Source organism: Lagopus leucura, unplaced genomic scaffold, assembly GCF_019238085.1.
Source record: "Lagopus leucura isolate 7727_CA_CO unplaced genomic scaffold, USGS_WTPT01 Super-Scaffold_100002, whole genome shotgun sequence".
Taxonomy (NCBI): Eukaryota; Metazoa; Chordata; class Aves; order Galliformes; family Phasianidae; genus Lagopus; species Lagopus leucura.
Window position 1 is genome coordinate 58,974,851 of NW_024962263.1, and position 27,024 is coordinate 59,001,874.

General features: G+C 39.3%; 1 protein-coding gene across 1 annotated transcript in view; it reads right to left on the reverse strand.

The window, feature by feature from the left end:
* The window catches only part of SLCO5A1 (solute carrier organic anion transporter family member 5A1), a 72,694-nt gene continuing 45,670 nt past the window's right edge, over window positions 1-27,024 (reverse strand). Inside the window, exons 6-10 of the mRNA XM_042869490.1 lie at window positions 24,222-24,420; window positions 14,885-15,044; window positions 11,142-11,383; window positions 10,189-10,253; window positions 1-8,917 (exon numbers count right to left, since the gene is read on the reverse strand). Coding sequence (XP_042725424.1) covers window positions 8,472-8,917; window positions 10,189-10,253; window positions 11,142-11,383; window positions 14,885-15,044; window positions 24,222-24,420 — 1,112 coding nt within the window. The 3' untranslated portion in view covers window positions 1-8,471. The remainder of the gene's footprint in view (window positions 8,918-10,188; window positions 10,254-11,141; window positions 11,384-14,884; window positions 15,045-24,221; window positions 24,421-27,024) is intronic.

The window sequence follows — 27,024 nt, forward strand, 5'->3', positions numbered from 1 at the left end:
TGATGAAATTTTACAGTTTATTTCTACACAATCAATACCTCTCTGTGATTCAGTGCTCACCGAATTCAGTGGAAAGATTTGGTTTTGTCTAACTGAGCATTAAAAAATGGAATACATCATCACCTGATCCAGACTGACCGCACAATGATCCAGGAACTTTTGGAGTTTTTCTTTTTTTTTTTTTTCCTCATCAGAAATAAAACACACTTGATATGCTACTTTTTATTTTCCAATATCAAGTATTCAAGAGTTTGTTTCGTAAACACATGTTTACAACAGATGCCGACAATAGATTCCATGAAACAATGTGTTACACAGCTTCAAAATTATCCTAAGCTCTGCTGAGAAATAAATATCAATTAAAAATCCCTAAAGTACGCAAAAAAAAAAAAAAGCATAAACCAATTAGTCTCTTTTTACCACAGCACAGCACCCACACACTCATACAGTCAGACATACTCTACAAATCTCCTTAACACTCTACACGTTTGCTTAATAATGAGTTTTTTTTTTAAAAACGGACCAGTTGCAGGCAGTGTGCCCACTCCATTCTCCTGCCGTGCTACCCAGATTAATTTCTTGCTGCTTAAATCATTTGGTAGAGGTAAGCACAGCAGCCGAAGGCAAAACTCCCATTTGCTCAAGTGGGGAACAGAGCCAGTCTGTTAGAAGGAAAGCCTTCACTGTCACATGGATCACAGTGACTCCACATTCGTTTTTGTTGTTCTTTTTACAGAAACAGTTTTGAAGTATTTTGTCCAACTTTTTGCATCCACATCTCCCCTCGTGTTCTCAAATGTACCTTTGTTAAAGAGGTAAAATTTCTGAGGCGTACCACATCATGTCATGTAGGATACACATGCCTCCTCTCAGTAAGCAGTCTAGGTACAATAACATAAAAGAATTATCTTTCAATTTCAACTGGAAAGGCAAAATGTTGTCTTAAGGACTCAAACACCAAAAATCTCAGTTGTGCATTCTAGCTTTCTTGAAAGTTGGTGAGATTTGGCTTTTTCCACTTATTGGAGCTAGAACTTGTTCCGATTCTACCCCCCTTTCTGATATTTCATGAAAGAACATTAATATCTCAGATCTGAATCCTCAATTTAATTCAAACTCTTACTAATGTTGCTTGGTAAGAGGTGCCATCACTTCCTGCCATTCCTACAGAATTTATTTTCAGTCTCTGCTTAAGCAAAGCCACCAAAGAAAGTAACATTCTACAAAAAGATAAATAAATCCTATAGGAGATTTGCATGGTCTATGTAACTTGTACTTTAGCTGCTAGTGCTGAGCCAAATCCTATACGCCCTCCTGAAAGCACAGAAGAGCTAGACAGGAATTGGCTCACTAGGAACTATGAACACCAACTTTGCTGGAGGAACTCCAGACTTTAAGAACAAAAACACATGCTGTTGTATCATTGGCATGCATCATTGAAGTCATAGTGAATACATCATAATAGCTATTTACTAGCTATTAGCACCATAATGTTGTTTAGCCTTTTGTCCAAAGATTATCAAGGTTACTCTTCCTTGAGCTGAACAATACCTTGAATGCTTTTTGTAGCCCTTCATAAATTTCCACAGCTTTTCAGCTATTCTATATCATGAATAAAATTCTGTTACAGGATAACATTGTGACAGCTAACTTGAAATAGAAAACTTAAGGAAATGGAGAAGAGTAAAATAGAACGTGAGCAAATAAGCATTTATTCTATTTTATAATTAAAAAAAAAAAAAGCAAAGATTGGAGCTATGAAGGCTGCTTCAAAAGTAATGCCTCTTATTTTATTATATTGATGTCAGAGGTTGATATTGGTGGTATGAAGCAGCAGAAGTCAAACCTTGCCACCAGTATTTCTTTACATGTTGTTGCTGTGTGACAAATGGCAGCAGAGGGGCAGTCTGACACAGCAGTGTCTGACATGGCAGTGTGTATGGAACAATAGTATGAAATCTTATTCATGTGGAAAAAATGGCACCCACTGACGTTGATCAATGCTTACTGAACATTTATGGAGACCAAACACAGGATGAGAGCACAGTGAAGTGGCAGGTGGTACATTGCAGCCTTGCTGATCACCACAGTGGTTGTCTCTGCTGGTGCAGGTTATTACGAGCATGGCATGAAGGTTCTTGCTCATCACTGATGAAATCGCATAACTAATGGTGCTGACTGCTGAAAATAGTGTTTTACATTTTGTATCTGTTATAATTTCCATGGAAACAAATAGGAGGCATGACTTTTAGAGTGGCCTACTTACTTTGAACTTGCAGAGCTAGACCTGTGCTGAATGGCTGGATTAAGTTACAGGAGCTTATCTGAAGCACAGGACACTCGAGAACTTATGCTAAAAACTACAGGTATTAAATACATGTGGGTATGGATATTGGATATGGATCTTGCTAGCTGTCACCCTTACTTTATATTACACACTGTGTGGAAAGGATAGGGACAATTTCCTTCCTGAGGACCAGGTACACTTTCAAAGCTTTGGCCACATAATAGCATATATTAGTGTAATAACATGTATTCGTAACAAAATAAGGAAGAAGAATCAAGTGAATTCTGGTCATAACCCGTCCCCACACTGAAGGCTTCCCATTTCAACTCAGTGAAAATGTCTACATAATAACCTTTTTTCAATTATTAGACATAAAAAAGTTGTGTAAGAAAAAGATAAATAAAAACCCTAATTCTATACCAAATAATTAATCTACCATCATGACACCAACTGTCCATCTTCTAAACGCTCTAAAGGATAAAAATATCTCAAAAATCAAGTCCAGCAAGAGAAGAACCTGAAATGTATTAGCATGGGTTTAATTTACAACCAGCACGCACTGTTCAAAGCTCTGCCAATTCAGACTGCTGTAATTCTGTTTCTAGGTGTTTTAAACCCCTGGAAAGCAGTCACAGCTGGATGGCTTCAGCTGTGGTACACAGATAGTGCAGCATGACATTTCATACGCTGTTATGAAAGAGAGATTACTGAGGGGGAAAAAAAACAAAGATAAACTTGTTAAGGGAATATTTCGTCTTTGATCCATGAAAACAGTAATACTAACCAGTGACCAGAGTATAAAAGCTAAACAAGCACTTTATGTCACCTGTACTCACTACTGTGTCAGCATGTTAATGTCCAACATAAGGGACAGGCCCAGTTCTTCAGCCTCATTATCAGAATGTTGAGGCTGAGAATCTGGCTCCAAAATAGCAATAAGACACTTTGGACCTATTTATCAGTTTTATGTCATGAAGTGCGGTGGTATTATTCACACAGAAAGAACAGTAAGGCAGCAAAAATTCAGCCAATTCGGGAAGAACCTGCAAGAATAGTACAGAAGGTGCTGACCCTTCTCCCCAGTCATGCTCACTGGAGTTCCATACAGTATCACAGAATCACAGAATCACCCGGGTTGGAAGGGACCCAAGGATCATGTAGTTCCAACCCAGTTGGAACTACAGTAATGAGGTTCTAATGTGTCATTCAAACCTCTGTGTTCAAATCCTGTGAAAGGGCACTGTCCAAACCTACAGCATTACAAGTGATTTCATCGGCTTTAAGGTCAGAAATATGCCCTTATTTATTCTGTATCCACACAAAATATCTAAATTTTCAGCTGATAATCTGTAAAATATGTGAATGGTGTGCTTTAGGAACTAAATATAGAATATATATTTGAGCAAGTTCACAAAATATTTTCAATATGGAAGCAACCATTATCTGAGATGATCAGACACCCACCATCTCTGGCTGGATGAGGTGATACTGGGTGCCATCAGCCAGGGTGATGAGATGACTCTTGTTCTGGAGCTAGACAACTACTGCCTACTGTATACCTGCTTGGAATGCCCTCTGCTTCTCTAGGCAGTAATGTTCCTCACTATGCAATCACACCTTAACCCAGAACTAAGAATTCTAGTAAAGAATTCTAGTAAAAATTTTACAGTTTGTAATGCTAAGCGTTGCTACATGGAACTGTCATTTATTTTTTAAAAAAAAAGCATTCCTCCATTGCCAGATATAGAAGTAGCCACATGTGAATGCCATGGGGAAGTACTTGACTGCCATTCTGTGCTCTTCTGGTGATTATCATTGAATCCATGGGTAAAAAACATCTCAGCATGGAAATTACTCCTTGGGTAAAGGAACTTCTTTCTGAATGCACATGGGATTCAGTCCAGTGCCTATATACACACATTATTTTTAAGTGCATCACTTAAGTATATAAATTTAGACATGTATTTAAGTGTTCTGCTGGATCAGAGCCATAATGAATGGTTATGTTATGAATTTATGACCTATTTTTTTTAAAAAGCAAACATATTTTTGAAAACACTATGCTCAAGTGTTTCTGATTAATTTAAGGGCTTTCAAACTTATATTTCTAACTCCTGCAAGGAGATTTGTACCCTAATTCACTTAGCTGCATGTTCTGACAAACAGCAAATTATTACATGCATTTTTTAAGATACAGTGACTAGACAAAGAATCAAAAGCTTTCAATTAAATTGCATCAGAATATTTAACTTATTTTTTGTAGTTGCTTATACTGTACTGAAAATATAATAAAATGCCACCAGTTCCAAATTATACCATATTACGTTCAGTATGCTTATGAGAAGAGGACTAAAAGAGTGCAGGGCTTTGCCTAGTATTGGAAATACGGAGCATCACTCTCCAGTTATTCCAGCCATATCTACATCCACTGGAATCTATATGAGCCACTCAATATGAATAAAGTGCTTCATAAGCCATGCTTATATGCCTGAGGCTATCGATACTCTTTTCCTAAAGTCTTCCCCTTTTTGAGGAAACAGAGAAATGAGAAGCCTTAGATAAGAAATGACGATCTGTTCAGTCATGTCTATGCACTGGAACTACTTCTCTCATGTCCCTCATAACTTGTGCAAGAGGACACTGGACTCTCCTTATGATATCATGGCTCTCTGGAGACTTGCAGTTAAACTCTAGGTGTCATTGCTCCCTACTCTCCCTGGCTGGCTAGCTGTAGGTAGAAGACTTTGATATTCTACCAATAGCACTGTGTGGATGAGCAGGAGGGCAGGAATCCTGCTTTACGTGTTTTTGTGTTTGCCGCTAACCAAACTACCATGTTTGCAGGGAGAGTGGAGGATGGCAGAACTTACAACAGCTAAACCCGAGATGACTTTGGAATTTCACGTTTTATGGTCAGATGGTTTCATGACAGGAAAACAGCATGATCACCCTTACTGGATAATAGGTAAAGCTTTTCCTCTGTGAAACAGTTTAGCACCACACACTGATGGTGACTAGGATCACTGCATACACCTTCTCTGGCAACTCTGCTTCCTTCTGCAATAGTAGCCTCAGAAAATAGTGTTTGCTCAGCAGATTTCAGTCCATATTTCTGTCACTGTTGACAAGGCTGGAATTGACTTCTCTGGTGAGTTACTGTTTTTACCCTGGGTGCCTTTATTGGCTTAGTTTAGACTGTTACAGCTTAATCATAACAAAGTCTTCTTCAGGAATAAATCAAAAGTTCGCCAGAGGCTGTGTCTTCTTTCCCTTGGAGGATGTTGATTTAATTAAATGATTTGGTAGAAATATATTGACAAAATTATCTAGATTAAAAAAACACTATTGGATATTTAGGTTGCTTTTGTGAAGTATATAATTTTGAAATGAAAATTAAAAAGCTACAAGAAGGTAAACAAACACAGCTTTTTCAGTATTTCTGAAATGAATATCTTCCCTTCTATGTTCCAGTTTCTCAGACATTAAAAATAAAATGCTTTTAGAAGCTGAGGTGTCAGGATTTCCTAAAAAACAGAAATCCTCAATTCTGACAAGCTCTGAATTCCCTTGTGCTCAGCTCAGAAGCTGCAGCAGTTGCAGATGTGTCACTTAAATCACTCTCATTCTTTGTGATCAGTGTTAGCTGCTGACAATCCTACAAGCCTAAGCTGCTCTCATTCCATATTTGTATGGAAAAGACGTGCACACAAGGCATGAAATAGAGTAGATCAGGACAGATGATTCATCTCCAGCCTCTTTATCATATCATTTATGATTCCCTAAATGCTCTGTTTCTGAGGTATTTGAAGATTGTCTCTTTTCACCTCATCCCATGCGGATTAAAATGGGTGAGTGATTAAAGTGGATGGGTGCAATTACACTTCATCCTACTACTTTGCCTCAAATTTTGTCATTACATGAATTTCTTGATGCAAGAAGCACTCAAGACTGTAGGAGGAGGAGACATTTCTATCACCTATTCTGATCTCCTATGTAAAAAAATAAATTGTACCCAGTACCTCTGAGACAAGGAAATGTATTCCTTGGGATGAGAAGTACAGAAGCTAAAATCCCAGGTGGCACAAACTGACTGCAGAAATATCGCTCCCAGCAGCTGCACAAGACAAAAAAATTCTGAGGCTTGAATCTAAAAAGATACTAGTATGTACAGAAAAGCAGAAGGTGATTATAATGATATTCCTCTATGCTGTATTTTGCAGCCACAGAGAATGGAATTAATAACAAGTCACATACATGGACTGAGACATTCTGAAATAAGCAGTCAACATTTCTAGCAGGGGAACCAAGCCAGTGGATAAAGCCACATGCTGGTCAAGGAGAGACAAGAGATGATGGAAGGCAATCAGCAAAGGAGAAGCAAATCCTGATGCCAAAGAGAGTATTCCCTTTTATTTCAAGGGGAAGAGGACTTAGTTCCATGTATGTTTAATCATCTTACAAACTGTAAATTAAAAATTAAACTAGAAAGAAAATCCTTCTTACATTCCCAATGTTCTGCTTTCTCTTGTTTGATTTCATGCAGGCTAAACACATAGCAAAATCCAAGTCTACCCATCATTGAGTTCTTCTAATGCTTCTAATTTCCTAAACTAGTAAGGCTTTCCCTGCAGGGCAAAATACAGCTTTGATTTCCTGGTGTCCACTGAAATTGTTCCCTGCCCTTTGAGACATCATTAGTACATCGTAAGAAGGGCACTACAAAGTCTCCAGAGCAATATATGAAATGCTAAGAGCGGGGGAGAAAACACACCATAGTAGTTTGGAATAAGTAAAGGCCACATCTCATGGGTCCCTGCTCACAGACAATTTATATTCTTAGCTCTTCCCTGAATGGGTGGAGGAGAGCCAACTCACCCTTTGTCCTCACAGAAAGCTTTAAACGAAGCTGAGGAAGGCTGGTCACGTGCAGGACAATCCATACACCTACAGCTTCCAAGGTGGTTCCAGCAGCCTGCTCCAAGGCAGGTAACAGAAGAGGCAGAACCAGGGCAGAAGCACCAGGGAGAAGCACCGCAGAGGTGCCAGCAGTTGGGAAGAAGGCCTCACGCTGGGCATGGGGGCAGTCCACGTGCTCACAGTCCACTTGAAGGCTTCTCTGCTAGGTCTTGTGGAGAGATGTGCCACCCTCGCTCCAAACAGCCAGTAAGAAACAAAACGAGACCATTAGCTCTACCCAGAGGTTCCCTCACCAAAGCTGAACTCGTCTGGCATGCACTCCTGAAGCCCAGCCAAGAATTTCCTGTAAGCCATAGCTGGTTATTTTCTTTTTCAGGAAAAAAAATGGATCTGGTAATAATAAGGGCCACCCAGGTGACCTGTATCATAACAGATAAACATCTGACATGGTATGTGTACATGGTTCCTACACCTGAATGTTATCACAGATTAATACTTAAGTGCTTTTTTTTACTCTAAGCATTATACTCTCCTAGCCTGTGTACTTTGTGAAGAATGACTGCTTCCAACAAAATGAAAATTAATGCACATTTTGACAGAACAAAGATATTATGTCTCCACATTTGCAAAACATTACCTGATGCATAAATTTTGTATGGCTTAACATGTTATTAACAGTACTTTAAATGTTATGTTCTTTTTTATTTTAACATGTATATCTGAAAATAGCCCCTTTCAAATTGACTTGCAGTAATGTCTTTAAAAGCAAACTTTATACATAATTTGCTGCACATACAATTATCTGAGTAAGTTGCATAGTTTAAACGAGTTTAGTTGTGCTTTGTAGCAGAACTCACAGTAATTACTCATCTCTTAAAAATATTACTTGCAGATGTGAAAGATGATACATTTAAGCATTTTTGTGACATCTAGACATTAACAATATGAGTTTTTGTCACTCTTCCACTGACTTCTGTTGTTCTCCATCCTTACACTGATATTAGATAGGGCATGGACATTTAATGGACACAGCTGAAATAATCACAAACGCAATTTTTAAAACTCCATTGTCAGGAAGGGAGAATTAAGAACTTGGGTTGGTTTGAGGTATCCAGCCCTCAGGAACATACTATGGTTGTATGCATTAAGCTTTGTTGGTTTTACCATGTGTTACATTTAGATTAAAAATAGAAGGCACAGGTGTTTTACAAGGCGCCATAATTAAGTCAACCAACAAAATTAAACATTACATTACCAAGCCAGGGGTCTATATCTCAGCAGTGACTTCTTCCAATGCATTTTCATTTGAGGAATTTATTGCTTCTGAAAAGGGGCCAGGGTATGTCTGTGCTATGCAGTTCATTCCTTGTGCCATACCAATGTCTCCTCGAGAACTGAAGGTAGGGCAGGATCTAGTCCGTGCATAGTTTTGTTGGAGTCCAGCTTGGCCAACCATCTCACTCACAGTGTTCACCGGCGAAGCCCTCCATCTTTGTCTCTGTAGTTGCTCTTCTTTACACTTAATGGAGTACCAGGCCAGAAAAATAAAAAAGAATCCTACAAACTTGAGAGCAGCAGCCAACCCAAAGTAGACAAAACGAAATGAGGTGACATCGTATTCCCAACAAGATCCTTGTACGCCACAATCCTGTTGCCAAAGCATGCATGTGGTATCAATAACAGCCCCAAAATAAATTGGAGTGGGAATGTAAGCTGAAATAAAAATAGCAACAGCATTAATACGTGTTAGCAGATAGAGGAAGACTTCCAAATAAACTATGTATGCATGTAAGCCAAACAGGTGTAGGTCAAGAAGTTCCGAGATTTCTACTGCTCTATTCTTCCCACCATCAGTACTTATCCCACTTAGGAACACCATGTATGTGACAGTGTTGAAGTAAAGACAGCGCAGCAACACCTTACAACAGCTACTGCTCCACTCTGTAGAGCCCAGCCAGCTCTTCATGAACTATTTGTCCCCTCAAAGAAACTCCAGTGCTCTCAGGAAATAAAATCAGCAGGAAAAAAAAAATGAGATGTTATCTCCACAGCGTTACTTGTTGAACATCCATTACCCATAAGCTGGGAAAGAGCAGATTGCTGCTTTAGATTAAGGAGAAAAAGCCACAGAAAATTGCAAAACATTTCTCTTACCGAAGAAGGATGGAAGTAATAAGACCACTAGAGTTTCAATCTCTCTTTTGAAGGTATCTTCCTCAGAAACCGAATTTAACATCTAAAATTGCCAGACCCTTAAATGCTCTGTTTTCCCTGGAAATATGACATCTTTAAGATGAGTCAGAAAGGGCCTTCCTCAAAGAAAACTGTTGCCTTACTGACCAGATGCAGCCACAGGTACTTTTCCTCTTGTTCTCACATAGAATAATCACCGCTTGTTCTATTCACTACTATATTGCTTGCTCCATTCATTATATACTATTTGGTAGTAGCTGAACACCAGAACCAGTTGGGATTTTAGGAGTTCAGGAGGATGAGCACTGGCACTTCATCTTCTTTTCCAAGTAATTCCAGTTTCTGTCCTCGAATATGCAATATTATTTATGGGAGAGGAGAAGGACTGAAGACAGACACAATCCTGCTATGGACATGTTTAGAAGACCAAAGTTGTTCTTACTATGCCATCTAACTGGATCAAGAAATTACCAATTGTTGTCAAAAGAAAATATTAGTTTGTCAAAAACCAAATCATGTCAGGTAGGGTTTTTAAATAAAACTTGAAACTGTTAAAATACTTCTTTCTGGGACAAAAATATCATTCCAGAACGTCAATAATAAAAATAAATGTTTTAAATACATTCTCAGTGACAACATTTTCAGAAGCTATCAATTCTAAGTTCCTAATACAATCAGGTCATTAGTGGCATATTTATGGAATTTTAGTACTTCAATGTTACATTTAAGGCATCACAAACCTTTTGGAAATTCTGCGGTTTCTGTGAAAGCTTAGTAGCTACATGACTTACCAAGAGTTCGTAATAGAACAAACTGCATTCCTAGTGCAAAGGGCCGTTCCCCATCTTCCACAGACCTAGCAGACAAAAAGAAACTCCTTTACAAACTAGTCATCATAGTCGCTGTAGACTGTTCTGACTTTACATCCTGGCTTTTTTTTCTGAGCTATAATAAATTTTTGTCAACATCCAAACAGTCTGGCTAAACATTCTTCCATTTCAACATAAGCAATATGAGACTCCTTCCAATAGTTAAAAAAAAAAAAAAAAAGTCAAGCTTTCAAAGCACTGTATGCAGAATAGTGATATTTCACAATGCCACAACAATTTCAGTAAATCACAAGTTATTTTTTAAATCTTAACCAAAATATCTGAAATTCAGATAGGCAACTTGTAGTGACACTGGAATAGAAGATAAAGAACAAACAGAAAAACTGCAGTCAGATAGTCAAGCTTTTCAAGCCAAGAACTCAGCCAGAAACTGAAAAACCAGAGAAATAACTTGGGCCACAAATCTTGGACCAATGTGCTGTGCACAGTACGTGGCACTGCTGTTCCGTGGACTAGGGGGAGGGAGGCATTCTCTTCTTCGATGAGCATTACAAATTCTGCTGAATATTTCCCTTATGTATCTCACTAAAGTGAAGCTCTCTGCAGTATTAATGTTCACTGGTTGCAGTTTACCTTTCCATAACTGCAGTACAGTGACAATGTGTTCTTATTGTTCTTACTGTGCAGGTGGAAAAGTCAGAGAAGGAACACAAGTCCGAGGTATCCAAATGACAGTGGAATATCAAGGTGGTATGTTTTTATTTGTTCTCTCTATATATGGTCTAGAAATTGTTGGACATTTCTTGTTTCCCAAAGTGCATTATCATGCAAATATTCTAAATTCTTCTGACACAGACACTGGTGACAGCAAGCACAGCAAAAATACATACGTGACCCTATATCTTTGTTCCTACCTGAGTGTCACTATGATTGCTGATGGCTGGGCGCACGCTGTTATAAGGGTCACTATGAAGAGAAATATCAGGAATGGGATAAGTGTGTTGCAGGTTCGATCGCACTTCCCAGAAACAGCATAGCCGTTCTCATTCAGGTAGGTTTTGACGATGACCAGCCGGAGCTGGCTGCGCTGGCCCACTGTCGGCGGGGTGATAACCTGGCGGCTTTGGACACAGGCGCACTCTGTGTAATTTCTTACCTGGGGAGAGGGAAATGGGAAACAGAGAACATTTCCACATGAAAACTCATGTGAGAAAGGCATGGTATGTCCTACGTAACCTTCACAGCAAGCATCAAATACTTCCCAATCAGGGTTCTACAGTCTCCAGCATCATGATCCCAGATACAGTCAAAATTACCACTGAGAGGTTTCAAAGCTGGCCCAAATATCCCATAATAGATCTGCTTTCCCATTGCTCATAACTTCCACTAGTTCATAGAATCATAGAATGGCCTGGGTTGAAAAGGACACAACGATCATCTAGTTTCAACCCCCCTGCTATGCACAGGGTCACCAACCACCAGACCAGGCTGCCCAGAGCCACATCCAGCCTGGCCTTGAATGCCTCCAGGAATGGGGCACCCACAACCTCCTTGGGCAACCTGTTCCAGAGTGTCATCAGCCTCTGTATGAAAAACTTTCTCCCAATATCTAACCTAAACCTCCCCTGTCTCAGTTTAAAACCACCCCCCCTTGTCCTATCACTACCCACCTTTGTAAACAGCCGTTAGGCAAGCAACAGTTAGGCAAGCATTTATAAAAATAAGAGTTTTTGAGAACTTTGCAGAAACAATTCAATCACTTCTAACAAGGATGCTGGAGGAAAAGATTAATTCTGGTATATTATCAAAACTATGAGGAAACAACCTTTAAGCAGTACTGACAATACCATATTCTGGAATTTGGCAGGCTATTCACTGTCATCTGCAGGAGGTATCTTCTGCTATCTCTATGGTATAACCTATCTAGACTTGGATAAAGAGCAGAAAGCTGTGTTTCACACATGGAACCCAGAAACTTTCAGCTGAGTGTGGAGTGTGGATATGGATGGGATGTGGACAAGAGAAAAAACAGAGAATAAGGTGAACAGAGAGAATTAAACGGTGATATTGGAAGACACGGGGGATTCTTGAATGGACAAGAGTTGAAAATAGCATGAAAAGATTGTGCAGTAAACTGGCATTTCAAAGGCAAAGAATAGTGTGATCAGAGCCATATGAGGAAAAGCTAGGTCAGAAATAGGCTCTCATTACATCTTTTCTACTACAGTTTTTTAACAGCAAAAGTTTGTGTGGTGACTGAGAATATTCCTGTGTTAGGGAAGCAGATCAGTGCACGCATAACACTAGAGGCTTTGATTTTTATGTTCATATTCATAAATGTAGGACCACATATGCACAGAATCTACGTTACAAGACCATCTTAATATTGCAAATTTAATCACTCAGACATCAGGAAATAACCAAATTAGGGTTGCCTGTCAACTTCAATTTATACTCTTATTCACAGCTGTGTTATGGCAGCACCTTATTTTTATTTTTTTCCATGGGATTTAGCTGAACATCCTAATGAGAATTTATCCAGTATTTTACTACACATTTTTAAAATATGATCCCAAGCATTCTTCTCTTCATGCTAATAGAACTCTACTACAGAGCAGTTCATATTTCATATGGATTTTTTTTTAATCAAACTCATCATTATAGCTTAACATTTTCAAAAAGGTGTAATTTATCTTCAAAACAGCTGAGATGAGGCACTGATGGTGTTATCTCTATTTTGTAGCTAAGTAATTGAAACAAATAAAAAGTTTCAGAAATGTGAGTGGCAAATTTAAGGGAACAAAGATCCCTTTCTTCTAGAATATTTTTCCTTATATATAACTTACTATTTCCTAAACACAACTTTTTTCTGTCTTCAGATAAAGATTAGGCACTCAGTGCTTCTGCAGAAGACACTTCTGATTACTGCTCATGCTGATCATCCAGAATATGAAGAATAAAAAACTAATCACCAACTGGGATAAATTTTTGAGTGACTTGCCCAGTATCGCTTAGGAATGGAAGCAATAACAGAATCCAGTTTCTTAGGTTCTTCGTTTCAAGGTAGCTCTCCACTGTCTAAAATCACAAGTATTTGTTTCCTTCCTACAGTCTTCATCTTAATCTCCTTGTTGCTTCCAAATAGGCCTCCTACAGAAAACAGTCTTCTTTAGTACACAATCTTCGCTCATCATCAGAGAAACCAAGTTTGTGCACTGAGACAGAGATCTTACGCAAGAGAAATTCTGGAGTTTACATAAACCAGTTCTGAATTCCACATGGGCATCCTTTTGCCTAATTCCAATTTTTAAGTGGCTAATTTTGAAAGCATTATATTCTATAAGCTTAAATCCCGATGCTATACCTTAGCAACATTTTGTGTGCTATAGAGTGACATAAGCTTGTAGTCATTTCTAAAAGCATTCCACATCAAACATTATTTTCTCAAGAAATGTATTTTCCTACTCAATTCTTTTTTCCACTGTCAACCTTCAGGTGATAAAGGATCTTCTCTTAAACCATAGTAGAAAACAGTGTGTTTCAAAATCTGTGTTAAAGAGTACAAATTACAAACCAACATACTTCCCTATTAAATGAATTATTAGCATCAGTTTGATATCAGGTAAATTGTAGCAAAGATTACACAACTGGGCCAAAGGAACTTTCTACTACAGACTAGGAAGACATTCAAAATGAAAATAAAAACAAAGTAAAAATAAAAACAAAAAAAAAAAAACCCACTGTTCTAAGTTTGTTCTAAGTGGAATCTACACAGGAACCTGCATTTATGAAACATTATCCAGTCAAACTTGAGACAGGGAAATGCTCGTGTTCATAGGCTGGCTCAGAACTGCAAATCAGCAGACTGATACGTTATAAATAAGCTTTTTGGAATGTACAATTAAGCCCTCAGAAGATCAATGTTTACATTACTTCCTGTCTTTCTTAATGATTTTTTTTTACAGTTCTGTAACAGAAAAATTCAAGGGTTTGCCTTTCGTATTAAATGAGCATATAAATACCACTCTTTTGTTTGGAGGGTCAAATTGTACCTTTCAGTCCAGTATACTGCAAGATTCCCATGGTATAACTTTATCAGCAGGATGCCTCTCCCCAGCCCAGAATAACTGAAAGACTGGGCTGTAACAGATAATGCATATCCAAGAGAGAAAGTGGATTATTAACATCCTTTAGTTTCTGGTTACATGAGTTTAAAGGTAATTATATACCATGAAGGGGTCTGGAGAGGGACAGGATGATGGCAAAGCTGCTTTACAAGAGCAGAACAAATGGGCAGTCTTTATTTACCAACACAAACAAAAGACCTATCAATGCACTGGTGCAGGTGGTACAACCACTAACACGAAACAAGGAGCCCAGCACAAACAACAGTGGCTTTCAGCAGGCCATCATAAAACTTACAAAGGAGTTTAGAACATTTTCCAATTACCAGAAGAGTTAAGTTCTTCCTTCCATTCAAAGAGGAAACGACAACAAGAACAAAATACACAACTACTATTAAGAATAACATTGATGAACTCGTGAAAAGACTGCATGCTTCAAGGATAGATGTTGGCTCTAGAAACAGAGCAGTCTTCAATCTGCTCCAGTCCTGATGGGCCACTCATGTTTGTAGGTAGGTGGGTGAAGGACTTACCCCTGTACTATGGTTTCCACCATTGATGCAGCCAGCCAGGCATGGATTAAAATACGTTATTCCATCTGATCCACAGACAGGCTCATACTCATGAATTTTACATCCACAGTTCACATTACAGCTCCCAGTGAGATTCCTGTGGGCCATGGCAAGAGTGGGACTGAAAAAAGGAAAAAGAACATGCTAGTAGAGCAAGCACAGGTATCCTGCTGTTCAGAAGAGAAAAAATCCTACTCATTAACATTGGAACTTACACTTGATGATTACAGAAAGACTGCATTAACCCTAGGTCATATGCTTGATTTGAAAAATGATTTGCTCAGATGAAAGCCTTAGATATCTCTGCCAACAACTGAAAGAACAATATAGAAGTAATTCCAAAGTTTAAACCTTGTACATCATTTGTGTGAGTGTTATATTTTATTCTCCTTATTTTTCCTTTTAAGAGTTAAGACATTTTATACAAGGTGAGCTGCAGCAATTTGCTGTTGATTAGTAGAGAAGAGCCCAGTGATGAGATGTGAGCATTATGTGAACTAATTAGCCATCTCTTCCCACATACCAACTGCTCCAGAAAGGTAATGCTTGTATTACTGATATGCACAGTTGAAAAATACAACAATCTCCCTGATCTTCTACATATGGAAGATCACCATGCTATTACTAAACATCTCGAAAACAGCCACTATGCCATCTCCCTGGACTTTTCCCCGAGATACAACCAAAGCCCAACTTTCAGAGTTCTCTCACAAAGAGTGTAGCTGTAAGCTCAGAACCAGTGAGTTCCAGTGTGCAGCTCACACCCAGAATGGAGAGTCTGTCAAAAAAAATCTATCCCACTGTGGCACTGCTTTACCAGCGCTACCGCAGCAGCTCAATCCAGAAGTGGCACAGGCAGTAATAGCAGAATCCATACGCATAAGATCACAGATTCATCATCATCAGATTCATCATCAGATGTTAAAAAGCACACTGGTCAAATGCTACTTTTTGCTACTTGTAGAAAGAAATCAGCTCTGCTTACAACTGATGGTCAGATGGTACTAACAGAGGTTTTGATTTTTTGATTCCAGTTCACAAAGTGGGATGGTGATCAATTCCTCCACCTGATGCCTGGTCCACCACATCATTCCAGCGCTGCCTAGAACAACTCACTCTCAAACTGCCAGCTCTCGGAACAACTACTAGGAGAGTGACCCAGCTGCTTCCTGCCCTGAAGCAATGACCATGGTGGCAGGGGAATTTTAATGCTTCTGGGTATGGTGAGGGCTTGGAGTGCAAAGCAAAGGACAAGAAAGTCTTTTACAGTGAGGATGGTGAGGCACTGAGACAGCTTGCCCAGAGATGTGGTAGATGCTCTTTCTTGGAGACATTCAAAGTTAGGCTGGGCAGGGCTCTGAGCAACCTGATCTAGCTGTAGATGTCCCTGTACACTGGGGGGGGAGTTGGACTAGATGGCCTTGAAAGGTTCCTTCCAATTCTAAGGATTCTGTGATTCTATGAGGAAAAACATTAGCAGACATATCAACCTCACTGAAAGAGAATAATAAAACACCTACATAAATTCATATACAGATCCTGGTAGTATACTAACAAAGTTTAAAAAAATAAAGTTAAAGAAAGGTAAAGTGGATACTCATTGTTTCTTCATAAATTAAAAATAGACTGTAACAATTAGAATCAGTGTAAATATATGAGTTCCAGTGTGCTGGATGCAAGGTGTCCAGTTTGCCTTACTGGGTTTTTCCCAGACATTAGAATACATTAATGAAAATCTACAACTTCAGGAGAACAATACCTTCATCAGTGGTAAAGGGGGCTGCAGGTACCATCCTACCCTCTCCTGTGTTCTGAGCGCAATCCAACCCAGAAGACCTGAACTTCTGTCAGAAATGGCAGTTTGGCCCTTTTAAACACAAAGTAGATACTGAGCTCCATTAGGGCATGGGTATTAGCATATGTGCTGTAAGCAAAACTCTTGCCCTGGGAATTATGTTGGTATGCATAGCATCCACACCAGGCACTGCAGTGCAATATTGGATTAACTGTGCTGCCCTGTTTGCCCTGCTGTTGGTATTGCTCAGTGATGCCACAGAGAGGCCACTGCTGTTTCAAGCCAGCTCAAGTGTCTTCTCTAAACAGAACAGTAGGTATCCAGAGGATGTTTGCACCTCCTCAGCCATGCAGGAGTTGAACAAGAATCTGAACTGGTTTGGGGGCTGCTGTTTGCTTACCTTAGCTCTGTAATACTCAGCTACAACAGCTGTAAAGGCAAACAGCTACCATCAGACTTACTGTTTCCCAGCAACACCGTGGACAATAAGGGATGTTCTTCTGCTCCCATCTTCCATACCCAAATAGATCAGAGGCTTGGCTCAGGAACACTCCACACATAATGCTTGTTATCCATGTTATTTGTCACCTCACCTCCCATCATCAGTGATGCTAAGTGGTACGACAGCTGCTTTGTAACTTCCACCTGATTCGTTTCTAATGTATTTAAACACTATTTGCTCTTGCTGAATATGCTTGTCTTTCCAGCTGTGCACTTTTGCAGCTGATCTAATGTTGCTAAGTGCCTTTTAAATATTTATTGACTGTCTACTGATTACACAAATCAGGTCCACAAATTTAGCTCTTGGAGCTACTTTGCACTTTGTGGTCTAGTTGGATGTTAACCAAAGCCTTTCTGAGTGTTTTCTTCCTCGTGCCATAAACAAACAAGGTACAGTTTTAGAAACGTTGCAGCTTGAGCAGGAAATTAAATATCCAGGACTGATACTGTCTCTGTTGCCTTCCCAGCTATCAGCTGAAACCTGTCTCATTATATCATGCTGGATTTCAGAAAGCAATATGAAGCAACATGTCATACACCACCAGACAGATTTTTCCAGTAATTTCCCAACAGAACTTTTTGTCTGGTGGAAAACATCCAAATCGCCAAAATATTTCTCATGAACATACTGACTTCAGCAATGATGTGACAGTATTTTATCACACAAAAACAGGAGAGGCAGCATTTTTTTGATTTTGACAAGCTCCTTGGCAGCCTGCTGAGCTGGATGTCCCAGATGCCTAAATATTTGGGGTAAGCAGAGCTTCCCAACCTGTGTGCAGGAAACCCTCGTGATGATGCCCTGGCTTCCAGCTTGTGGACAGGACCAAGGGCATCTGAGGCTGCCAGGAAAGGCACAGCTCAGATTCCCCTCTCCAGCCTTTCTCACTCCATAAAATGCATTCTTCTGACCTCTTATCCCTTCTCATTAAAGCTGTCTCAGCAGTAGATGATTTTGGGGCTGCTTCCCAGTGGCTCCGCTTACATAGTCCGCTCACTTGAGCTGCATTGCTAAATATTAGTATGACACACAGGTTAGGAAATCAGCTTAAAAATAAAGGTGAATGAAATTAGGCATGCAAGAAATTAGAAGCATGAACCCGGAAACTGAACTGAGAGTGCTGTGAAAATTTAATCTTAGGGACTTCGTTATTTTGCCGGAAAGAAGATTTAACTTTACAGATACGCAAAGCAAATACGTTCAACTTACTAACAAGTTACTGCAAGGTGTCTCCCCAGCTTTCATCACCTCTTGTACAAATAAATTACAGTATGGTTTATTGTGGGTATTTGCTTGCCTTTTTTTTTTGCTGCTTAAAACAAATGCCTTGTGTAAAAAGAGATTTTTTTTATTCTCTCTAGAATGTGTAATAGAAAAAAAAAATCAGCCATTAGCTGTTTCAAAAAGCTCATTAGTAGACATTTTTAAGAGTCTTTTCATCTTTATTACCTTCAGTCTTCATCCACTGTTCATTCCTCTTTTAATGATCGGAAACTAATGAAGGACTACGGATGCTGAAGACTTGAAATCTCTACTGACAAAAATGCATGTAACCCCATTTCCATCATGTATCATCTGCTATATAGCAGCACACATTATGACAGATCTCTGTGAATACCTTTCCCACTAGTAGAAGCACATATTTTCACATCACTAAGCTGAACCAGCATCTTCTGACACTAGGAGGCTGCCTACTTTCACCAAAGGAAAACAGAGCAGTGAGCTCTGAATTGCTGCAGAGCACATCACAGATTTACCCGCACTGGTCAGAGAAAGCAGGTTCTTAAGTAAATTGAACCAGAGCTATTAAGTCCTGATCGTGAGCTGTGCCATGAAAAAAAGCAGCTTACTTTCAGTGCATCCACTGCAATAGATACATGGAATATATGAGGAACACCTGCCCCACTTGTGTCAGTGGCACAGATGTTGTCAACCCACAGTGTTGCTTCATCTGAGACATCCGTCACAGAAAGGCAGAGACCAGCCCCAAAAGACACATTGCCAGAACTATTCTTTCAATTACAGGCAGTGACTCTGCTCTTTTCATTTAACTTCAGGTTTGTTAAACATGCAAGGATAAAACTCAATTTTTGCATTTGCTCCCTTCTCAGGGAGACTGTTCTGTGTCTCCATGACTCACTATTGGTAAAGATAATGAAGAGAAGACCTTTATTAGATGAGGCTGATGAAAAAAAAAAAAAAAGAAAAAAGCAACTCTCGTTCCTAACATTGTCTAAATTCTGTTCTCCTCTACAACCATTGCTCTGTGGAAGGCTTGTGGCTTTAGAATAAAGCAAGAAAAGGGAAATAATAAGGCAGGACATACTGTCTGGAATCTTTAGAGCTGTGACCTGTTATTTCAGATATTCAGACTTGTCCTGAGACCCCATTTATGCTGGCAGTTTATGCACAGATGCTGGAAAAAGGTGGACCTTCATCCATGAAACTACAGTCTAAATGAAATGAAGATAAACAAAACCAATGCCTGACTATCTTTTGGTAACATCTAAAAACAGAGAGTTGCTTTGGACATGCTTTTATTAATATTATTTGGACTGCTGCAGTAACCAACATTATCGTACACTAAGGAAGGAAATACAAACAAGAGAAGAAAATCTCTCACAATTTCTCTAACCTTAAAATTGAGCTATATGACCAAAAGAGCTAACTTGGTGGCAATGTTTTTGGTTTGGTATTGAAGCTTTAAGGCCTAGGATGTTCTGAAAGGCAGAGATCTGCAGCTTCTACTTGGCAAGCAGCTGAAATTGCAGCAATGAAGCAAATTTTGTGTAGCTGTCAAACAAGGGACCCTCTCACTGCGTTAGTTGGATTCCTTCTTTGTTGTCATTGTTCTGATCCAATTAGTCACTGATTCTAAATTAAGAGATCTGATAAGTCTGAAAGAGATACAAGGGTAACAGAAACACAAACTAAGAGTACAAGAGGAAGAATTCCTCTTTTTTCTTATATAAAGTGCCTCAGTAACTCAATTACATGCTTTAATTAAACTTTAATTATACTAAAACGACAGAAAGCAATCAGAAGGAACTGTTTTGATTGAATACATGCCAGAAATATGAGAGATGGAACTGAAATAATCCCGGAATCTGTCATTATGAGCTCCCTGGGAGCTTGTTTTAGTTACTTAATATCTCAAAACATGGAAAGAACAAGTCTACAAACCTCCAAAGCAGCTGTTCTCTGCTATTTCCTCTTTAGCCAGCAATTGTGAGATCACACCTGGAGTGCTGGGTCTAGGTCTGGGCTCTACAGCACAGGAGAGACTTGGATGTACTGGAGAGATTCCAGTGAAAGGTCTTGAAGGTGATGAAAGGACTGGAGCACCTCTCCAGTGAGGAGAGGCTGAGGGAACTGGGGCTGTTCACACCAGAGAAGAAAAGACTCAGTGGGGATCACAACAGCGTATAAATCTATCCAAATTGAGGGTGCAAAGAGGATGGAGTCCGCGTCCTTTCAGTGGTGACCAATGCCAGGACAAGAGTTCATAGGCACAAACTGGAACGCAGGAGGTTCCATCTGAACCTCAGCAAGCACTTCTGTGCTGTGCAAATAGAGACCATTCACAGATTTAGGACTTCCCATTCAGATGTTTATTATGATGCAAGAGAATGGTTGCCAGACAGCAGAGCTTGGCACAAGGCTCATTATATCAAATATCAAACACACCCTCAGAGACAAGGCTGAGGAACCGAACAACAGATTCTGAAATGCTGAGATGTACAAAGCAGAGGTGTCCTTGACCTTCCTCATAGCAGAACTGCTGATGACACACCAACAACAGAAAAACTGCTTGTCTCCAGCATAAAAAAGCAGAGAATTTTTGCAAATGTATTCTAATCTGTGTGCACCTCCAGGGTCCCTGAGCTGGTACAGTGAGAAAAATACTGAGTTATGAAACATTCTGAATTACGACATACCACTGCCTACATCTCTGATTACTGATTTGCACATATTTCTATGTTAACTAAAACCCAACTTATTTATCTCTTCTATACTGGCTTGTCTCAGTTCATCAAAGGAAAAAAAACTACCTTTTTAAATGTAAGACAAGAAGAAAGTAGAACTAAACATACTAGTCCAAAGAAGACTCCACGATATGTCCGTGCTGTATGGTATGTCTATACTGCCCAATGCAGCTGAGATCCTCAGGCTGCTGCCAGAGCAGGTAGCCCAGACATCAGACCCGGCACAGTCATGGTAAGGCAGAGCATCGTGGACGATGATTTATCCTGAACCAAACCAGCTGTAGTGTTTCCCATTTCTCATCTAGGCATGCTGAACGGGCTTTGATGTACAATGTACAGCATGTACAATGTACAGCATGTACAATGATGCACACTGAACAGCACTGGAGCTAGAGAACAAAGTATCTGTTTTATTAAACCTCAAAATGAAAGCATGATTTTTTGTTACATAAAAATTACCTTCTTCGATGTTTGAGTAGAAGACTTCCTTACTAAGTAAATTATATGATTGACCACAATGAACAAAAGAATATTTGTCACATCACATTTAGGTGATTTTATAGGTGAATTTATAATTAGTGAATTTATAATTAGTACTGCTTATTTATTACCATCTTTAACCCCTTTTTATCTCTGCACTAGAAAACTTACACAGAGCTGAGGCTTCAGACACGTGAATCCTGCTTTATCACATGCTAGCAGTTCTCAGTTTCTGATGACATTAGTCTAAGCACAGATTTTTATACTGATTTTAAAGACTTGACACACATCAGTACTTTACAAAAATCTGTAATTACTAAGTCTCATCTTTTGTACCAGTAAGAAGAATTAGATGAAGGTGGTCAAGAACTAATGTGATTATACTTGCAGAACAGCTGTGAAGAGACTTCAGTTTCAATTCATGTATTTATTACCACAGAAATGAATTAGATGCACTTACAATTCTAATCTGAATGTTCCAGTAACAACAGTTTTACCTGATTTTGATTTAGAAATAGATTTAAACTAAATAACCTTTTCACTGGCAGAAAACAGCAGCCTTTTCATCAACCAGACAGGGACATTCTCATGTTCCACAGTTCAGTTAGTAGTTCCAAAAAATTTCAGAGAATCACAGAATGGTTTGGGTTGAAAGGGACCTTAAAGACCATACAGTTAACAACCCCTTCCTGCAGTAGGGCTGCCACCCACCAGCTCAAGCTGCCTAGAGCCCCATCCAACCTGGCTCTGAATGCCTCCAGGGATGGGGCACCCACGGCTTCTCCAGACAAACTGTTCCAGTGCCTCACCACCCTCTGAGTAAAAAAATTCCTCCTAGTATCTAATCTAAATCTCCTCTCTTTTAGTTCAAAACAATTCCCCCTTGTTTTGTCACTATCTTCCTGTGCAAAGTTGGTCTCTCTCCTGTCTATAAGCTCCCTGTAAGTACTAGAAGGCCACAATGAAGTCTCCCCAGACCATTCTCCTCTCCAGACTGCACAAGCCCAGCTCCCTCTGCCTTCCTTCTCAGGAGTGGTGCTTTAGCCCTCTGATCTTTGCTTCTTCTGGACCTGTTCCATTAGCTTTGTTGTGCTGGCACCCCAGACTCAGACACAGTACTCCAGATCGGGCATCAGGAGTGAAGAGTAGATGGAGAGTAGGGGAACAATAAAATTTACATTTCATTTCTTAATAATTTTCCTTTCTTCATCTATTCCCCCAGGCTGACAATAAACATCACCAGACAATGGACAGTCAAGGTGTTCTAACCACCTTCTATTCCCATTTTCTGTTTTCCCTATTCTCAGACCAGGATTCATCATCTATGCTACTCCACTCCAGAGCTAGCCCTCTGGCATCAAGCTTTCACTCTAGGTTATTAAGAAAACTAATGAGCACACAAGCCTTCCATCAGCTCATGGCTTTCTCTTGCTCCTTGCCCTACAATTATCATTTGACAGCAACTCAGTAACACATAGCATCAGGCAATGCAAAATATTCTTTGTGTAAACTGTCCTATTCTCTCCTTCCCTTGCTTCCCATTCATCTTCTGTGTTTTTCATTTGGTTTCCTCACTGCCCCAGTTCAGTTCTTTTTCATCCATCTGATTATCTATTTTCCTGCCCTACATTTCTCCCAGTCTCTTCCAATCCTCAAAATTATACACACAAAGCTGAGAGAGCTTTGAAAGCAAGACATTCAAATGATTTTGATACCCAACAGTCTTATTTAACAGGCAAACACTGTCTCAGATGTAGAAGCAAAGTGAAAAACACTGCTTCAGATAGGTTTGCACTCTTCAAATTCTTAGTTTGTTCCTGTTTTTAAGCTATATGAAGAAAGGAATTTTAACAAGAAGTTAATGTGCTTAATAAGAAAGTAAAAAACATTCATGATCAGGATTCCTTGAAACTACTTTCTAGGGAGATAATATTCTCACAAATTTTACTACACTTTCTTGCTTCCAAATATCCTTTTTTATTTTTCTTGATGTCACAGCCTAAATCCACTATCTTCCCACATCCGTATCTTATTTTTTCTGACAGTCTTTTTTAAAGGTTATATTCAGGTCAGCATCCCTGGCAAGAAATGGATGGTGTTTGTACAACTTGTAAGGGGTTCAGAAGCAGTGCACACCACTAACATCAATGGCATATGCCCAAGAAGACTCAAGACCTAAGGTATTAAACAAACCTATTCAGAAATAAACATTACAATCTCTTTAGTATTTTCACAATTTTCATAAACAGAAAGCATTCCGAAACACTAAATTCTGAGCAATGTATACACCGTATTAGTGTTTTCCTTTGAAAATTACTGAAGTCCATTCTAACATATTTTCCCATCCATCAGAGAGGTGAGTTACTGCATAGGCTTCATTACAAACCAGATGTAAAAAAGGACCACACAGTATGTGCTCATACTATAATATCATATCCCAATTTGATTGTGCGGATTCTTCAGAATGTCAGCCATCAGCATTTACATTTTGTTACCAGGTTTATTGGAAAACTCCACTGATTCAAAGGTACTTACCCAGTCGTATAAGGTATGTTTATTCCCCCTAGATTAATGCTTTCACATCCAACAATGAAGAGAGTTGAAAAACACAGCAAAGACACACCACTGCAGATCATGGCCAGCTTTGCAGACTCTCTTGCACCAAGTTTCAGTTTTTTGATAATGTAGCCACCTAGGACAATACCAACACCAGCACTTGGAACAATTATTACACCTGCCAGGAAGAAATTTGAGTGACATTAAAACAGGACCTACAGAAATAGCATAAATAATAACATAGTAGTTGTTTAGTTCCCTAACTAGATGATTACAAATGTTGCACTAAGATCTCCATTGTCTGATTCTCTGCTAGCTAGCAAACTGAGTCAGACTTTTCTGGAGCGTTGTCCAAGAATTAATAAAAGCTTCCTTATGATATTACCAGCAGCCAAAGCACTATAAGAGAACTATTGTATTAACAAGCAGAAACATTGCTTTGTATTTATTTCAGCATGCAGATAAGGGACACACATTGCTCCTAATCACTAAAAATGTGAAGAAATCCAAATTTGGACATTCATCCTCCTCTTCCTACTCTCATGATTAAGTCTAGTGAAGCATAGATGCTAACCTAGGGCAGAACCCCTGAAGCCTGTCCACCTGGCAGCACATGCATGCAGCTGGCTGAGAGTTCTGCCTTGTGCTAGCTTGGCTCGAGTGAAACAGCGCCTTCCTACATCAGAAGCCCCATTCATTCCAGCGCAACCACTCAATGTGTCAACTGATCAAACGTGAATGAAGAAATTGAGATCCTAGAATCAAACACTGTAAGTTTAAGCTACAAAATACATGTCTATTAAGTTTCTGTCATTGCTGCTGCTGCTTTATGGTGGCTGTCTGGCAGTTATGTCACAGGGCTGTCCTTACTTCCCAGGGCCAGAGGTGTAGTCAAGTGAGAGAATTTCTTTCAAGCTTCTCATTGGCTTTGCTTCCCAATAACACAAGAGAAATAAGGCCTTTGTTAATAAAGGCATTCTATATAAATACAGAATTTGAATAACTTTTGGCAGCATTGTCTAAGGAGAAAGAGCTACGTTAATTATACAAATTCTTAAAGAATTACTTCAAAATATTTTTAATAATACTGCAAAGCATTCTCATTCTCTGCTAATTTGTCTAAAGGTAAAGGAGATATTACATTTATCAAAATTTTGAGAACTGTGAAAGTAAAAATAAGACGTAAAAATAGTTGCCACCTGAATTATACTTCATCACCAATGGCATTATAAAGCGTCATTTCATGAGGAAGATTCTTAATAACAACCCTTCACAGAATCAAAAAGTCTTTCTCAAAAGAACAGAACTTAAATTTCTAAGTCCTTTGAGGAGAATTAAATTATTTTCACAGAGTTCAAAGCTGTAACCTCTCCCAAGTTTCAATGACTGAATATGAACAAGGGAAAGAAATGCCAATCCTTTTGCTGCCTCTGAAAATCTTCTCTTTAGATGAAAGTGGGAACTCAGACATGTAAGCCTGCCATGCTACAAGAAGCCCATGTGCCCACCAAACATAGACTGAAATTGCTTGTGATGTCTTCTAAAACATCTGTGTCAGATGAATCAAATTCCATTGACCAAACTTTGGCTATACCAGTTACATGAACTAAGGCCAGGTATAGGCTTACTGAATGTAATCTTTTTTATTTTTCCTTCCACCTTACATAGCTTTGAGTTTTTAACATCTTTTGGACCAGAATTTATATTTTCTGTCTTATTCTCTTGAATGTACTGGAAAAGCCTTTCATTAGAACCAACATCATGTGCATCTAGCACCTTGTCGAAACTAAACATGTATGTATTTTGTGAGGAATTAAGTTAGTGGGTCTTCCATTATGAGTCATTCTGTGCTTCTGTTTGCAGCCATCTTTTGCCACACCATGAAGAACAGAACATAAATAAGAGGAGATGAGCATGAACAAACTGCCCACCAAGGCTGCCTCTCATTCAGGAAGGCAAAAAAGTAAAGCCAAACCTACAGAAAGGACATAGAAAGAAATATTCCTCCATGCAAACTGGCACAGGGGATGGAAAAACTTTTCTGTGGGAGAAACTTGAAGGGCAGGAGCAGATTTAGCAGCAGACAGAAGCACTCATTCCTCTCTGTGTGTCAGGAAGCCTGAGAAGTTCTTTTGCCCCAAGCTCAAATTCTTCATCCCTGCGTTCCTCTCCTCCTCTGCAGGGGATGTGAAATCAGAAGTGATATACTGTCAAAGGCACGCTGCTACTATAGTGCACTTCCAGAAGAGCTTGCAGGGCAAAGCCAAGCATGTACATCTAATCAGGACAGGCATTCTTCATTTTCAAAGCCATTTAGAAGAATAAAGCTTAAGATCTGATATAAGCCGTTGCACTGCACTTTCCTTCATTTCATAATGACAGTTTGGCTTTCAGGAATTGTGCATGTGCCAAAAAATCTCCTGGGTACAGTGCTCCAAGGCAGTATCAGCTTTCAGTCAGCAATTTTCAGGCTTTGTCCTTTTTGCTGTTGTCAGGATGCTGCAGCACTTGAGGCTTTCCACAGTGGCAAAAGATGATCTTAACAGTTACTAATAGTCTGCTAACAGAAAACTGCAATATCTGCTAACAGAGCTGTACTTCCAAAGGGAATAGCTAGAGATTTTCAAAGCGATTCTGTTTGAGATACACCCTACATCTTTCCTAAAACTAATGGTAGATCCAATGTATTTGTATTCATTTTAGCAGAAGTTACCAGAACAGGGCTTTGCAATACAGCAGATCTTCCAATTACAAGTTATTTGAATTGTAACTCTTTCACAAG